General features: G+C 45.9%; 1 protein-coding gene across 1 annotated transcript in view; it reads left to right on the top strand.

The window, feature by feature from the left end:
• Positions 1-18282, top strand: part of ABCA13 (ATP binding cassette subfamily A member 13) — a 324555-nt gene that overhangs the window by 113417 nt on the left and 192856 nt on the right. The window contains 6 exon segments of the mRNA XM_057732590.1: positions 1902-2078; positions 3266-3572; positions 11442-11556; positions 13565-13894; positions 16020-16089; positions 17547-17678. Of these exon segments, the coding sequence (XP_057588573.1) occupies positions 1902-2078; positions 3266-3572; positions 11442-11556; positions 13565-13894; positions 16020-16089; positions 17547-17678 (1131 nt within the window).

Below are 18282 nucleotides of genomic sequence, written 5' to 3'. Positions count from 1 at the left end.
TTTCCTTAACTGCTTGGCGAGGTTAAAAATGAGGCTCTAAAGCCTGATTGGGTGTTTCTCATATGCAGGGAGCTTATGGGGACTCTGTTTACATCACTCCCCAGGGGGACAAGGTCTGAAGACATTTCCTGTTGTCACAGCTGGTGAGATGCTCCGGCCAGGAATGTCCCTAAACATCCTAGGATGTACAGGACGGTCTTCCCTGACAGACAGCTGTGGCCCCGACTGTGGGGAAGCCCTCCCTCACTTAGAGGAGCTGAGAGCAATAGGATGGAGGCAGGTGTTGAGCACCGTCTTTAGGGCTAGAAACGGGGTCTCAGACCCGCTAGTTGGCCACGGCTAACACCAGTGTGTCTCAGGTCCTCGGGTGTAAAAGTCAAATGGTTACAGTGCTCAGCTTCTCCTGGCCAGAGCTCGGCTGAAATCATCATAGAGTCTTGTACCGGTGCGTGTGTGAGCCTCCAATTCTCGCTGCCCTTGTGGGCTGACGGGGGTGGGGAGGTGGGAGCTGTGGCCTTCCCATGTCCTCTGCTCCATGGACCTGTGTGTTTCCCCTCGGCCCGTCTTTACCTGTTGTGTGTGATGGGGATACAGGGGAGAGAAGCTGGCCTGGTCTAGTCCTCTCCCCGTGGGCCTTTGTGTCCCTGTCCTGTTTTCCATCCTTTCCCGTGGAGGTGCCCCCCGTCTGCACCCCTGTCGGGTTGGGGAGGGCACTGAGGTGTCCAGAGTCAGAGAACTTGAGCAGCTACTTGTGTTACAGTCAGTGCATTGAGCGAGAGCTCTCACCGGGCAAGTGCTGCTGCCTTCTTCTCAGAGAAGGGGCTCTGCACGGGGTCCTAAAGCCCATGGGGTTTTCGTGTGGAGCTGCTTTTCTCATCCCTAACGTTACACATGTGCGCGCTCATGCACACGGATACAGTCATTCAATTGTATGAGCGGTTCAGCCATGCAAAATCTTTTTAAAGCAGCTTTGATTCTGTCCCTGGAAGACAATTAAAGCCACACTCTGTGGAGGCCAAGTCACTCTTTATTCCATGAATCACACTCTGGAATCACACACAGTGAAACTGTCAGCTTGTAGAGCACATATTCCAAATGACAGATGATCAGCTATATAGAAATGCCCTCAGTTTCCCCATCCTGTAAAATCGAGCACTTTCCAATTCTCTATGAAAAACAAGAAAACAAAAATCCCAATCACTTGGAGCCCCTCAGACCGTGCAACGCACTTTTTGGTCTCCTGTTTTCTAGTTGTTAAGCTTAGTTTTGTCGGGAGGAATTAAATTAGGATAACTGGCTGATGCCTAGCTCTCCTCTTCAGCGGCTGTAACCATGACAACAGGATGTGCTCAGGAAGCACTTATACACATGAGGTACTAAGGAAAGCTTAATCCTCAGGACAGTCCCATAGGGGATTCTGCTTTCTTCACATTGCAGTTGAGAAAACAAACTTTGACCGATCAGATAACTTTCCAGGGTAAGCATGGAATCACAGTAGAGCTGCCTCAGGGACAAAGCTGGGTCTTGTTCCCTTTGCCACCACTGCTCCCCAGCTCCCCTGGGCAGGTACAGAGGTGTCAGGACTGCCCCCTCTCTGCTCAGAGGTGGTTACTCCAGCCGTGCCTCTTGCATGTCCTTCTCTCTGTTCTTCATTCCCTGTGCTGTTGACTTGCCCGTGGGTTGCAACCTCACCCTCTGTGATTTAACTATTCTCTTTCCGTTTATTGATGCATGTAAGTATCAGTATTACAGGGACCAAAGATAAAAGGCGGGGTTTTTACTCAGCAAAGAAGTAGCAGATTTTGGGTGGAACACAGCTGGACGCTTCAGAGTAATTTTCTTATGAGGGAATTTGTTAGCACAGACCCGCAGTTGCCACGCACTTGTTTTCCTGTCCTCAGAAGGGAAGCTGGACCAGATGCTGAACCGCACAGGCACTGGACGCCTCCGCTTCCTGAGCCGTGTCCTGGCCGACCTGTCCTCCTGTGTCCTGCTGAACCGCTTCCAGGGCATGGCCTCCGTCACCTCCCTGGAGGCGACCGCACAGGCCCTCATGCAGAAGAACAACTTCTTGGCCAGTAAGTATTCAGTTAACACACATGCTCATCAAGGCAATATTTGCATATTTCTCCCCAAACGTGTCTTATCATGGCACCAAAAGAAAAGGAGTGCTTTCCTGGCAAAACAAACAAAGCAGAACTGGTCGCCTTGAGTTGGTGAAAAGATGGGCCTCGTACGTCATCCGAGGCCCAGTGCTATTCCCTGTGCCTGTTTCTGTCAGTTTACGAGACTGGTTTACTAGCTTAATGTTAAATCTCACATGGTCGATTATCTTTTTCTTGATTAAAGCTGTACCCTGGTTTATTCCATCCCTTTTATTTTTATCAGGATCTGGATATCCTGGGGGTCAGAGGAGAAGAGACAGCTCAACTCTGTCAATTAGTTTCACTTATTCAACATAAATACAATGTATTCTCATATTCCTTTTGGATAACAGTGAATTGTTTTTATTTGGTTTTGTGTTAGTTTGCTAAGGCTGCTGTGACAAAGAATCATGGAATAGGTGGCTTAAACAGCGGAAATTTATTTTCTCACAATTCTGGAGTCCAAAGCCTGAGATCGAGGTGTGGGCAGGCCTGGCTGCCCCTGAGGCCTCTCTCCTTGGCATGTGGATGGCCATCTGCCTCTTGCGTCTCTCCTCATCTCCCCTCTGTGTGTGTCTGTGTCCACCCTTGCCCATCTACAAGTACACCTGTCATGCTGTGTTAGAGCATATTCCGTGACCTCATTTTCACTTGCTTACCTCTGTAAAGACTCCATCTCCAAATAAGGTCATACTGCGAAGTATTAGGGGTGAGGACTTCAACTTATGAGTTTTGGGAGGGCAGACTTGAACCCTCAAATTTGAAGAATTCCTGTGGCAGAACACAGAATCCAAGACATCAATTCTTAGGGACGTCTGTTACCCAGACAAAGAAGTACTAATTTTTTTAAGCAGCCTTGTGTAGTTTTTCAAGTCCTGCAAAAATGCAAAACAGATAATTTCTTTGTATTAATGACACCACTGTGTGGTTTTATTAAAATAAAAGAGAGGGTTTTTTAATTTTAGGAGGAAATTGGGAATTAGGAGGTGTTGGTGCTGCCTTACTGCCGAGGGCTTGGGGGCTGAGCTGAGTGTCCTGGGGTTCCGGTCAGACCCGTGCTGATGTGGTGTGAGCCGCTCCTAGGCTGTGATGACCCTTTGTTTGCCCTTTTCTGACTTTAGGTATCATTTTCAACAACTCCGCAGTTGGTAAGAACCTCAGCTCAGAATCTCTTCAGCTGCCGCCCCAGGTCACATACAGCATCCGGACCAGCGTCTCGTACAGCATGAGAACAGATCTGGTGAAAAACCCTTTCTGGAAGTTCCACCCTCAGAGCCTTCCAGCCGATGGGTTCAAGTATAACTACATCTTTGTCCCGTTGCAAGACATGATCGAAAGGGCCATCGTCTCGGTGCAGACGGGGCAGGAGGCCCTGGACCCGGCCGTGCAGGCTCAGGCCATCCCCTACCCGTGTCACACCAGCGACCTGTAAGTACCGGGCAGGGCCGTGTGCTCACGAGGGCCTCTGACAGCAGGAGGGGCCCTGTGTTTGGAAACCGGGTGGAGAAAAATCCTGGAGCTTTTGTATAGTCATTCCACCAAAGAGCATTTGGAGACAACCCATTCTCCTTTTTAATTCCCTAAGGCTCAGTTTTTTTATACGCCTGAGCCGTCCAGATAGAATAGTAATTGTAGACATAACATGTTAGATCTGACACAGGCATCTGTAGCTTCAAACACCCTTCAGAATAAATTTGATGAGTGATATTCACGGGGGATTCCTCCCACCTGAACTAGGGAATCAGAGGAAGCTTATTTCCTCTTCAGCACAAGTTCTTACAGTTTAGGCCAGTGCCACCCACAAGCAGGGAGGAAGGGATTCCCAGAGGCCTGGGGCGGGTGACCTCTCAGGTGGGGTTGTCCGAGAACACTCAGGAGTTGAATTGGGTGATTCAGCGGGCGGGACGAGAGTGAGGGGAAGGCCAGTTGAGGGGACTCAGGGCAGCACTCACCCTCGGGACGTTCTTCCCTGTACGGTGCTTCCATGCTTCAGAGCCGAGAGAGGTGCGTTTGTGCGCTCTCTCCTCCCTGACTTCCCAGGTGCGTTAGCAGACAGGACCAGGAAAGGGGAGGGTGAAACCAGATTCCCCTCCTCCTGGCCCGGGAAGCCACACACGTCTGTGCGTGACTCCAGCACAGGCTGGTGGGAGGGCACAGCCCGGACGTGAGCCTCAGGGGTCCCTGATTCACCCCCTTCTTGTGCTGGGGAGGGCGCTGGAAGCACAGGGCCTGCATCCGCTCGCTGGCCCGAGGCTGGGGGCGGGGAGAAAGCTTCTGTCCTTCTCAGCAGCTCAGCAGCTGCTCCACCGCAGCGTCCTGGGCTCTGCCTGGGATCAGGGTCCTGGTGGGGGTGGGGGGATGGAGGGAGAAGGCCAGGCAGCAGGGCGGGAGGCAGAGCCGGGAGGATGTGGGGTGGGGGCTGGAGGTTGCCCACCACCCTGCAGTGGCACTGAAGTCATGCATCTTGAGAGACAAAAACAGAAGCTGATTTCTCCACGTGCTTCTTCCTAACTGTGTGTGGGATTTTGATTCAACTACTGGTCCTTTTCTGTCTTTGAACTCCCGGATGTTGCTAATAGAGGCAAACGAGAGAAAACACCATTAACAACGAGTTATTAAAATGCAGATCGAGGATTTGCCACCTTCAGGAAAAGAGTTGGTGGTGATGAATAAGATCAGAGGAGCCTTTTAAAAAGTTTAAATAAATGAGAATGTTTGATTTCCTAATTTCAAAGTTTATTGACAGGCTTTTGTCTAGGTTCTAGAGTCAGGACAAATCTGGCACATGTCTGATTCATGCTGTCCTGATAATAGGCAGGTGACAGACAGCCCTGTTTCTGAGGTCACTTAGACATCCCGGGTTTAATGTTTCTTTTTTTATTGTTAGTTTTATAAATAAATGGTTGTCAAGAGCTGAAACAATGGAGACAGAGTCATACTTCGTACCCTCTTCTAAAACATCAGTTGGTTCTTTTGTTTGTTTGTCTGGGGACTGTCCTTCCATGACCTTGAACTCATGACGTCTTGCTGAGAGAGAAGCTCTCTGTGCTGTTTCTTCAGCTGAAGCCGTCTCCGTCTGTGGAGCCTTTCCTGTGTGTCATATGTGCACTTGACTGTCACACTTGGTGGTGAAAAAGGTGTGCCTGTGCCTTCTGGAAGCTTGCAGACCAGGGTTACCAGGACCGTGTAAGCCCTGGGAACCCCGTCACCCTCCCCTGTGGGACTCCCCAGGGACGGGAGTCCGAGGACCTCTTGTCGCCCAGCTGGGAAGTGGATGGAGGGGCACACGCATCCACGTCAGACCCCAGCCTCTTCCCTAAGGTCCAGGGAGGGTTTGAGGTCCAGCAGAGCACTCCTGTTCCTCCCCCCACCACCTCCTGCTCCCCCATTTCCCCTCCTTCAACAGCTTTCTTTCTCCTTCTGCATTTTACAGATTCACTTGGTGCCCATGTAGTTTCATTATTTTCTTGTCCTGTTGAGTTTTTTTCCAAAGAACCACACTTGGACTTTATTTATCAATTCTCTTTTTTGGTCTTTTCTGACTTGTTATTTCTGCTTTTATTTTTATTGCTTCCTGACGTTTATGTACCTTGAATTTGTTACGCTGTTTCCTTGATACTTGAGATTCATGTCTGATTAATTATTTTTAGTGTTTTCTTCCCTTTAATTTATGTAGTTACCTTAGTTGAGGACTTTTCTTTCAATCATTATTTTAACTATGTCCCATAGATCTGATATATGGCTAAAAGTTCATTGCTTTCGAGACACTTGCAGTACAGGTTTCTACTTCTTCTTGACCCAAGAGCTGTTTAAGTAAAGTTTCTTTTAATTTCCAAGTGGAAATTCTGAGGAATTTTAAGCATATGAAGTTACTCAGATTACTTATAATAAGAAAAATTCAGGTTAAAACTAGTCTGTGAACTTCCTAACACCATACACAAAAATAAACTCAAAATGGATTAAAGACCTAAATGTAAGGCCAGACACTATAAAACTTCTAGGGGAAAACATAGGCAGAACACTCTGTGACATACATCAAAGCAAGCTCCTTTTTGACCCACCTCCTAGAATAATGAAAATAAAATCAAGGATAAACAAATGGGACCTAATGAAACTTAAAAGCTTTTGCACAGCGAAAGAAACCATAAACAAGACAAGAAGACAACCCTCAGAATGGGAGAAAATACTTGCTGATGAAGCAACTGACAAAAGATTAATCTCCAAAATATACAAGCAGCTCATGCAGCTTAATACCAAAAAAGCAAATAACCCAATCCACAAATGGGCAGAGACCTAAACAGACATTTCTCCAAAGAAGACATACAGATGGCCCACAAACACATGAAAAGATGTTCAACATCACTAATCATTAGAGAAATGCAAGTCAAAGCCATAATGAGGTATTACCTCACACAGGTCAGAATGGCCATCATCAAAACATCTAGAAACAATAAATGTTGGAGAGGGTGTGGAGAAAAGGAAACTCTCCTGCACTGTTGGTGGGAATGTAAATTGGTACAGCCACTATGGAAAACAGTTTGAAGGTTCCTTAAAAAACTAAAAATAGAACTAGCATATGATCCGGTAATCCCACTCCTGGGCATATACCCAGAGAAAACCATAATCCAAAAAGAAACATGTACCATAATGTTCATTGCAGCACTATTTACAATAACCAGGACATGGAAGCAACCTAAATGCCCATCAACAGATGAATGGATAAAGAAGATGTGGCATATATATACAATGGAATATTACTCAGCCATAAAAAGGAATGAAATGGAGCTATATGTAAGGAGGTGGATAGACCTAGAGTCTGTCATAGAGAGTGAAGTAAGCCAGAAAGAGAGAAACAAATACTATGTGCTAACTCATATAGATGGAATATAAAAAAAAATGGTCCTGATGAACCCAGTGACAGGGCAAGAATAAGGATGCAGATGCAGAGAATGGACTGGAGGACACAAGGTTGGGGGTGGGGGGCGGATCAAAGGGGAAGCTGGGAAGAAGTGAGAGAGTAGCACAGACATGTTTACACTACCAACTGTAAAAGAGATAGCTAGTGGGAAGTTGCTGTATAACAAAGGGAGATCAACTCGATAATGGGTGATGCCTTAGAGGGCCAGGACAGGGAGGGTGGGAGGGAGTCGCGGGAGGGAGGGGATATGGGGATATATGTATAAATACAGCTGATTGACTTTGGTGTACCTCAAAAGCTGGTACAAGAGTGTAAAGCAATTATATTCCAATAAAGAGCTTAAAAAAACAAACAAAAAACTAGTCTGTGAAAGCATTTAAAAAATCAGATTGACGAAATCCCAAATTTCATCATACCCTAAATTGCTGAGTACTGCTAATAAATCCTAATTTTTATGTTGCCATCAGAAAACACTAGCTTTATCATTTCCACTTTCTGAATTTATGGCATTTTTCTCTGTCAGCTAAGATACAATCTGCTTTTGTGAGTGATTTGAAAAGACTTTCCAATTTCCTATTTTTTGGTAGGGAATTTATCTATATTAACTTTGTGTCCCCTTCATCTGTCCTGAGCTCAGACAGATAAATCATAGCCCCTGCTGCTGGCATGTCCCCTGCTTTTCCCTGTGCTGTGGCCTTTCCAGTCTCGGGGCTGAGGCACTTTGTGCACAGCCATAGAACAATAATTGCGTTCTGGGTCTTCCTTAGTGCTTTGTGGACGTAATTCTGCCCCATATAAAATTAAGGTAATGACCTCTGATCTTTTTCCCTTTCTTCTCTCTCTCTCTGGATTCACATTTGCTTTTGCTCATCTTAGCCTTTTAAACTTTTCTGAAGTGTTTTGTTTCAGGTGTTTCTCTTGTGTGCATCACTTCTTACACAAGTAAGGTTCACTGTTTAACAGTATGAAATGGAATTTCATGCATATATGGTCTTAGTTATGTCTTATATTTTCCTATACTCATACTATTATTTAGTAATGTCTTGCTGTTGTTCTAGTGGTTACCTTGTAGTTATAACTTTGTATAATATCAACCCATTTTTTTAACCATGACCAATAAAAAAGCAATGTAATTTCTCTTCTCCCATCATTTACTTTTTCTTCGTTATTATGCAATTTTAGTTAACATTATTATTTCACTTAATGTCCTCCTTGTACTGTTGAAGATGCCTGTACTTATATTCTGTGTTTGTCAGTGTTAAACAAATAGCCTTTGGTTTTAGCCTTTACCAACTTGTCCTTCCTCACTGGCTCATCTCCCCAGCTTTCCAAGCTTTGCCTGTTGTACCATTTTTACATTTCAGGGGACAAAACATTTCCAGTCTGTCTTGTCATCTTATTTTTCATTTTTGTTTTAGTCTTATTTTCACTGGAAATACATCCACTGATTAGCATTATTCTTTCACTGTGATTTACCAATGATCCTTTTGTGAGCTAGTCTGTCTTCTGGTAATTTCCTTAAGAAGATCTCCTGAGACAATTTAACCTGAGTTCTTACATACGTGAAATTCTTCGCAGCATTTATATTCGAAAGACAGGTTGGTAGGATGTGAAATCCTTGGCTCACTGTTTACTTGAGTATTTTGTAGAAGTAGCTCTGTTATCTTTGGCTTTGAATGTTATTATAAAGAAATCTCAGCTCACCTTGATATTTTCCCTGTTTTATATGGCTTGGTCATTTTGACAATTCCTAATAACTTGAAAATTCAGTGGTTTACTATTATACATTTAATTGTTGACCATTCTAGGACAATTTTCGAAGGAACAATATGATTTCTTTCAATGTGTAGACTTAAGTGTTTTTTTTTTTTTTTTCTGGAAATTCTTAGTGTGTTCTAGCATTTTAAATTTATTATTTTCCAGTAATTGGTTTCTCTCTCTCTCTTTTAATATTTATTTATTTATTTATTTATTTGGTTGCATTGGGTGTTCGTTGTGGCAGGCAGGCTCCTTAGTTGTGGCTCACCTGCTCCTTAGTTGCATCACTTGTGCTCCTTAGTTGCAGCATGCACGTAGGATCTAGTTCCCTGACCAGTGATTGAATCCACGCCCCCTGCATCGGGTGCTCGGAGTCCTACCCACTGCGCCACCAGGGGAGTCCCCGGTGTTTCTTCTTTAGGGAATCCAATTGCATGCTTTCCCCCTTGTGTTTCTTATCAGTAAAGCTCCCCTAATTCTGTTAACCTCTCTCTTCCTCTTCCCTTTAGCTGTATTTCTCACGTGTGTTTTCTGTCGCTCACTGTGTGTGTGTGCAGCAACATTTGCCCTTGTTCTGCTTCTCTTTTCGTCTTCATCTGTCTGATGGCGACCTCCCTTTTTCCGGTTCTTTCTAACCTCTTCCAGCTCACATTCCGTATCTGCTTGTGGTGTGTTGTTTTCATAGGGGGTTGCCTTATTAAATAGCTTTAAATTGATGGCAGAGATGTTCGCTTTTTCATCTGTTTCACGTCACCATCTTTTTGGCGTGTGTTCTTCATTTGTTAATAATTCTGAGACTCTCAACCTACTTGCATTTCTCTCGTGACTGTTGTGCTAGATTTTTGTTGTAGCTGTTGCTCATCGTGAATGACTTGGGTCTTCCTGGCCAGCTTTTGCAAGAGGCTCCCACTAGTGGTGAGGACTAGGGGACGTGAACAACCACACAGCTCAAAGGCTCTCTTCCACGACCACAAAGACCACAGCTTCTTGCAGACATACGTGCTCTTCACATGATCCTCCTCCTCTGTCTCCCTGGAAACAGGGTCTCAGGTGGGAGCGGCTCCCAACACCACCCAGTGTGATGGGCAGCAGATGCCCACTTAACACGGCTCTTCTTGGTGTTGTGCCCCCAGAGTGCCCCTGGGCTTTAAGAAATGTAGTTTGTTTTTTTGTTTTTGTTTTTGTTTTTTAAAACAAAATGTACAGAGACACCCAAGAAATGAAGACCAAGAAATCGTAGTTGTATCTTTGTGGAACGTTCTCAAGACCACGTTGGAAAGTGTTTCCAGTTACTGAACAGATGAAAAGGAGCCTGTGGGAGGGCTGTTAACATTAATAAATACTTTTTCCTCTTTTTTTTTTCTTTTTTCTTTTTTTTGATTCAAACGAAACTAGTTCACCCAAATCATTAACCAAGAAGAAATAGTTTTCATTTCCAAGTTCCGTTCGCCTTAGATCGATCAGACAGCCTGAATCCGTGCCCCCTCTTCCATCTGATCCTGCCTCTTCCCATCCCCCTCTGCCTTCCCCAGTTCTCCCCACTCTCATGCGTTTTTTTGTCTTTTTCTTTTTTAATAAAAGCAACAGAAACCAGGTAAAACAACAACAACAACAACAACAACAGCAACAACAAACATTTATTTCTCACTGTTCCAGAGGTCCAGGGGCTAGTAGATTCGGTTTATAACAAGAGCCCTTTCTCTGACTTGCAGACGGCCCCCTTCCTGCTGTGTCCTCAGAGGGTGGAGAGAGTGACAGCTTCCAAGGACACTCATGTCATCGTGGGCCCCACCCTCATCACCTCATCACAACCTAATCACCTCCTAAAGGCCCCACCTCCAAATACTGTCACTTTGGGGGCTAGGGTTTCAACATATGAATTTGGGCGTGACACAAGCATTCAGTCCATAATGAGACACTGAAGACACGGGAGCACAGAGGTACTCCTTGTAGAATAGAGTCACTTTGGTGAATAATTATCTAAGAGGTATAGTTTTTTTTTTTTTTGGAGGTATGGTTTTAATGGCACATTCTAGACCTGCAGAGGGTGGTGTTTTGCTCCCAACATCTCTCTTATCTGCTTTTTTGTGTGACTCCCATATGACATTGATTCTTTTCAGCAGCTTTTTCAAAGCCACATCTTCCAAACACGCATCAGAGTTGCAGCGTCAGTTTTTCCTTCTCTTGTTGGTTTGGACTCGTTTCCAGGAGCAGATTAGGAAAGGGTGGAGTTACACACCACGTACTGTAATTTCTCTTCTCCAGTTTCTTCTTGTCTTGAATTTCTACTGAATGGGCCCCTCACAGAGGTGTGTCTGGATTCTCTGCATCTGGGGTCATTGCTCCAAGAACCCCAGAGTTGGGGTCATGCGATCCCAGGTCCCCATGACTCTCTGCTTTACAGGCAAAGAGGAGGTACTCAGTGTCGCTGTGCGCTGTGAGTGTGCACACCTGTGAATCAGGATGCCTGGCAGCGGTTCTGTCCCGGTCATGAGGTCAGCCGAGGACTCGGTCCCTAACGAGCCCTGTGGCCGAAAGGACGGGCGGGATGCAGCTTGGGGGCAGGACTCACTGCGAGCGTCTCAGGGCGGCGTCAGATGCTGACCCCACTGTCCCCGCAGGTTCTTGAACAACGTCGGCTTCTTCTTCCCCCTGATCATGATGCTCACGTGGATGGTGTCTCTGGCCAGCATGGTCCGCAAGCTGGTTTACGAGCGGGAGATCCAGCTGGAGGAGGTAAAGAGATAGCTTGGGGGATGGGAGGGGGCGGCCGGGGTGGGGGGTGACCGCTGCCCCATCACGGACCAGACGCCACATGCGCTCGGCTGGGTCCCACTGTCCCAGGAGACTCGCTCCACACGGAAGCCCAGGGCCCTGGCAGAGCTGCACAGGTGACATGTCTGACCTGTCCACAGAGAGGACAGGACGGGCCCATGAGTCATTCACTCAGCAATTTTTATGCCACCTAGACATACGGACAGAATTCCCATCTTCATTTATAGTTGGAATTCTTTATGTACAGCCTTGCTATTTTTGTCCCAATGTTGTTAAAACTTGAAACTATCAAAACTGCTTTTTTTTTTTAGGGTATTGCACAGAGGGATTCAGTTTTTTTTTTCAGCTCTTTATTGGAGTATAATTGCTTTACACTGTTGTGTTAGTTTCTGCTGTGCAACAAAGTGAATCAGCTGTATTTATACATATATCCCCATATCCCCTCCCTCCTGTGACTCCCTCCCACCCTCCCTATCCCAGCCCTCTAAGTCATCACCCATCACCGAGTTGATCTCCCTGTGTTATGCAGCAGCTTCCCACGAGCTATCTATTTTACATTTGGTAGTGTATATATGTTGATGCTACTCTCTCACCTAGTCCTAGCTTCCCCTTCGCCCTCCCCCCACCCCTGCCCGTGTCCTCAAGTCCATTCTCTACATCTGTATCTTTGTTCTTGCCCTGTCACTGGGTTCATCAGTACCACTTTTTTAGATTCCATATATATGAGTTAGCATACGGTATTTGTTTTTCTAGCTTACTTCACTTTGTGTGACAGACTCTAGTTCCATCCACCTCACTACAAATAACTCAGTTTCATTCTTTTTATGTCTAATATTCCATTGTATATATGTACCACATCTTCTTTATCCATTCATCTGTTGATGGGACTTTTAGGTTGCTTCCATGTCCTAGCTATTGTAAATAGTGCGGCAGTGAACATTGGGGTGCATGTATCTTTTTGAATTATGGTTTTCTCTGGGTATATGCCCAGTAATGGGATTGCTGGGTCATATGCTAGTTCTATTTTTAGTTTTTTAAGGAACCTCCATACTGCAAAACTGCTTTTAAGAATGAAAGTTCATAAAAGCATCTGGTAAAGACCTCCTCCTCATTCAGCTGGGCAGACATCTGGGCACATGGTATCCACTTATTTATTAAAGAAAAGTACAGAGAGTACAATGTGGTCTTCATTTGGTTTTGACCAGAGTTGCACTACTCTTTTGTGTGTTGTTTACCTATTTAGCCCTGACTCATTCCTGGATTCTGTACTTTTTCCCCACCCAGCTGGGCCCTGGGCCTAAGGCCTGGGACTGGGGGTTCACAGTGCAGGGCTCCCTGCCAGGGCCAACAGGGGTGGGGAGTGTGTCCGAATTGTTCTCATTTTCAAAGTGATGAGCCCCACACCCAGAGATGTCCCCATGTTACAGATGAGCAGGCGGGGGGTCCAGTGGAGAGATCAGTGTTTATTACTTGAGTGTTATCACGTCAGACTGAATTATTTTGCAGAAGGCATTCTAGAACCTAAGCAGTAACCCCAGTGTTTCCTCCTTCATTTTTCTGTTTTTATTAAACAAAACCAACGCAAACCAAATGACAGAAAAAAAGAAGGAACAAAACCAACAAAACTCAGTAAACTGGGAAAGGCAGCAGGAGTGCAGCCGGTCAGGATGGGGCCTGGGGTCTGCTCCCATCCCCACATGTCTTCTTACAGCCGTGAGGTTGTTCTAAGGTCACTTCATCCCGCCTCTCACCCCCCTCACGGCCAGCGACCTGCTCCGCAAGGGGTTCGTTCACATTAACTGCTGTGTCTGGAGGAAGCGTCCAGCATGGTGTCTCCAGGCCGGGTTTCCACGCTGGTGGCCACAGGGAAGGATGAGCTCTGCTTGGCTGTCTCCCCAGTCGTGCTCTTGCCCTCACTGGCCCTGTCCTCTCTCAGCCCCGAGATGACCGGTCCCCCCTGTGTTGACAGTACATGAGGACCATGGGCGTGCACCCGGCCGTCCATTTCCTGGCCTGGCTCCTGGAGAACGTGGCCATGCTGACCGTGAGCAGCGCCGCCCTGGCCCTCATCCTCAAGGTCAGTGGCATCTTCACCTACAGCAGTGGCTGGGTCATCTTCGTCTTCCTGCTGGACTTCGCGGTGTCGGTGGTCATGCTGAGCTACCTCCTGAGTGCGTTCTTCGGCCGGGCGAGCACGGCCGCCCTGTGCAGCAGCCTGCTGTACGTGGCCAGCTTCCTACCGTACATCGTGCTACTGGTCCTGCACGACCAGTTAGGTGCCGGCCTGCAGGCCTTGCTGGTAAGTGCGCTGTTCTGTGAAACCACGAAAACAAGACTGCCAGTAGCCCGCAGCACACGTCACCGCCCAGACGTTAACTGCTTCATTTACAGCTCTGCAGGGCTTTCCCCTCTCCCCTGGTCTATACTCCACCCTCAGGTGCAGCCTCGCAGTGGCGGTTTATTTTAACCACGCAGGGTTTGCTGAAGGGAGGCCCATGAAAAACTGGATTTTTCCATGTAACAAGGACTCTCCTCTGAAGACTCTTGGGGAAATTGGGGGAACCCTAGGGGAAGCCCATGACTTCAGCTTCTCTTTATTTCACACTTGGAAGGAAACAGATCTCTAAACCTATTTTAGAAGTAAAAAATAAGCATTTTACTTGAAGCATCACGAATTACATCACATTAGGTGGAAAGCTCTCACCATTGTCAATGTCAGAGTCATTCTTTCATTTAGAATGTACCTGCCAAAAAGCATTAGAATATGTCCAGGTCTGTGACTTAAATACGAAGAAGACAGAAACTCCTCCATTCTCGATGGCTGTTACCTGGTGCACACAGGGCGGGACACACAGGGACACAGAGTACACAGCCCTGGGACCCACGGCGGGGACGCAGTGCACAGCCCCGGGACGCGTGGCGAGGACACCCAGCACGTTGGAAGGCATGGAGGCGTCCTGTTACAGGTCCTGGTTCACAGCACTCTTGTCACATGCATGTCCCCACGTGCTCAAGGACAGGGCAGGTCCTCATCACCACCTTTGGGGACTGTGGTTGGAGTCACTGAGGGAGAATCCGTGGAGGGTCCAGGTGGGAAAAGTTAGACAGAGAGAAGGTGCTGTATGTTTTCTCTTAAACGCGGAATCTAAAATATACAACCAACGACCGTACATAACAAAACAGAAGCCGACTCACAGGTAAACTAGTGGTTACCAGCAGGGAGCGGGTGGACAGAGGGCAGGATAGGGTAGAGGATTAAGAGGTGCAAACACTAGGTATGAAATCAACGTTCCAAGGATGTGATGTATAGCACAGGGAATATAGCCAGTATTTTATGATGACTTTATGTGGAATATAATCTATAAAAATATCACATCAGTGTGTTGTACGCTTGAAACTAATAAAGTATTGTAAGTCAACTATAATTGTTAAAAAAGACTCCCAGGGCTGCCAGGGGGCACCTGAGGCCTTCAGAGGTCACCCAGTCCTGACTGCCAGTGACCCTCACTGGTGCGGTGGGGGTCAAGGTCTCTGCTCATTTCAAGCCTTGGAGTAAAATACTTCCATGAAAGCCAAATTATTTTCCTCCCACATCAATAAACCCTTCAGTCTGCCTGGCTTCTGCGGGTCCTAGACACAGGTTTGCGTGGTACTCATCAGTGTTTTATCCACTGACACACACTTATCAGTTTGGATTAGCATATGTCAAAGCTGCAGTCATTCATAACCAATAATTTGTGTGTTAATTAGCTGTTTTCAGAATAATGAGAACAACTGGAGCCTCTTAGTGCCCCCACCACATACTCCTTACATATAGGAAAAGAGCCACTGATCACTTGGCCCGAATTTCAAATGATGTTTTTTGGTTTTTATTTCAGTCTTTAGATTGAAAGTTTTATGTATACAAAGTCTGATTTCCTTTTTACATGTTGAAATGGTTTCTAGCAAATAACAAAACCTAACTCGAATACATTATATTTTTAACTGTAAGATGCTTTCCCAGTGCGCTTTTTTTTTTCCCTCCAACGCACCCTCTTCTCATGTGGAATCTCCGTGGATCGGCCTGCAGTGTGCTGTGGGGCACTCCCTTAATAGTAAAACACAGCAAATTACTCTATTCAGTTTTCCACTGTTTTGTGTTATGCATTTCTGTGTACAGTGCATTGGATTTATGACACTTCAAGCACTGCAGGAAAGAGAAATAATTCCTTTTAACATTGAAAACTGGCTTGTTATCACGCTTTTCAGACGGGCTGATGCAGGGCCCCGTATTGGGTTCACACATGGGAATCACTGCCTGGAGCGATGGTTTGGTGTCATTAGAGGCTGAACATGCCGCGGTTTCTTTATTTGAATTTAGGATTTCCTGTGGCCCGATCAAGCACTGACTTGCTGTCTTTCTCTTCTCTCCCTCCATCGGGCAGTGCCTCCTCTCCACAACCGCCTTTGGACAAGGAGTGTTTTTCGTTACATTCCTAGAAGGGCAAGAGGCAGGTAAGAGGATGTGGTTTTTAAAAAAGTAACTCTCAGTGACTCAGGTTTTTGGAAATGTGTAGTTATCGTGTTAGTTACGGAGCAGAAGGTTTGGAAGGAGATCCTGGCGTTGGTGCAGCTGCTGTAACCTCCTCCCTCCATCCAGTTTCCCTGGTTTTGGGAACAAGGATCATCCTGGCCTCCTGTGCTTAGGGTTGACTGCTCAGCCCACGCCCGGGGCTTCCTCCTGACGCCCCGGAAACACACTTGGTCAGTTAGGGACCCTTGGAATTCTCCCCAGAACGGGCTGTGCGGGGTCCCGTCTCTTAGGCTGTTTTCCTGGATTTGCTGCCCGCTGTTTCTGGTTTCTCATCTTAACTGCACTTTCACGTGACAGCTGCTTATATATCGTCAGCTGTCATCTTCACCTCCAGAGTTTCTGGGTCCTTCTTGAAGCCATGATCCAGAAGGACATTCAACCAGCATAGAATAGAGTTATCTCCCCTCTTTTCTTTATATTCTATTCCTATTAATTCAGCCTACAGTAATTAAAAAAAAATTTGTTGGCAGCATTTTTCACTTACATTGGGATTTTGGCAACCAAAATCCTAGACCAGAACAGAAGTATATTTTTTAGATGTTTATACGGTTTTTGTGGTGTGTTTTTGAAAACACAGGGGAAATATATGCCGTGTATGAAACTGAACTCCAGATCTCATTACATTAGCTTGTTAATATGTGCCCGTCTTGAAATTCTCAGACTTCTGTGGAAAACATATTGAACTATTCTGAACTACACTACACTAAAACTATATTAAAACAGATGAGTAATCCTAAAATGACCTATACTGAATTCTTCAAAATGGTTTTTAAACAAGATTGGATCACAAAAATATGGAATAAAAATGGTCACTTTTCCAACGAGTACACAATGTTAAAACATTTATCGAGTTCTAGGTTAGTACCATAGGAAAATTGAGAAAGATGAATATTTTTTATAAAACAAATTATATTTTAATTCACCAATAACTTGCAAACATATTGTAAGAAGAGAATGATTATTTTCTACTGCAGATCTTATATATCCTGTTTATATATTTTCCAAGAGCAAGAAGAATAGTATAATTTAGAGTTTGGGTTCTCAAGGAGCTGTTATCTTTTTTTTTTAAAACATGCTTATTTTCCCTAAATATAGATTTTTTTAGTTAAGCAAGTAAAACTAGGTATAAGTAAAGCAAGCTTTAAAAAACATTTAAACGTTAGGTTTTCAGGCATTGTTAATGGTCACGCACCTGCTGTCCTTGGATCAGTGTGAGATGAAGCTAAGGTTTCACTGGAGGAACGGGACCCATGTCCTTGACCTTGCTTTTGTTTTAGCTGCGTTCCACTTTGCCTCCAGGACTGATGAACTCACGTCATCAAAATCTTCCCTGAAAGAGGACGATCAGTTCTGACCCTGACCTTCCTCCTCCTTGCAGGGATTCAGTGGGATAACGTGTACCAGTCTCTGGAACCAGCGGGCATGACCTTTGGCTGGGTTTGCTGGATGATTCTGTTTGATTCAGGCCTTTATTTCTTATGCGGATGGTACTTGAACAACATGATTCCTGGTAAGAATTCTGTACTTTATGACATAATCAATTTAAAAAGAGTTTAAACCAATACATGTGAATATTAGGATAATTGTTTATTCTTTGAATAAGACACCAGAAAGGGAGTTGATAGGATGTGTTTTAAAGGGAGCTGAGCTGTGTGTGTTTGAGGAAAAGATGGTGCTTCTGAATCTTGACAGCACAGCCCCTGTGAGGACTGGTGCTGGACGGGCCCACGGGCCCACCACGCAGCTCCCTGAAGGGGGCTCTTGAAGACGGAACAGCAGAGAAAGCCTGGTTCCCCAGATCCTGTGTCTGAGGAACGTGGGGGTGAAGGAGTGAGGGCAGGAGAGTCTCTGGCCCTGAGAGACCGAGGTCAGGGGTTAAGAAAACACCATGCAGCAGGAATGAAAGGACCTGGTTCTCAGCCAGGTTAGTGGGCAGCAGGACCTGGAGGGATGCTGGGCTGGCAACAGGGGGGCTGAGCAGGGGGCTGGGGTCAGCGGCCCCTCCAAACCAGAGCCATCAGCGGCGTTGCATGTGGAGGTGGTGCAGGACTGGCTGCCCTTGGGGGTGATCCTTCCCGAGGTCCATGGGGGAGGAGCTGCTCACACCACATGCT

Source organism: Hippopotamus amphibius, chromosome 4 (assembly GCF_030028045.1).
Source record: "Hippopotamus amphibius kiboko isolate mHipAmp2 chromosome 4, mHipAmp2.hap2, whole genome shotgun sequence".
Classification (NCBI taxonomy): domain Eukaryota; kingdom Metazoa; phylum Chordata; class Mammalia; order Artiodactyla; family Hippopotamidae; genus Hippopotamus; species Hippopotamus amphibius.
This window is presented reverse-complemented; position numbering and strand designations above follow the sequence as displayed.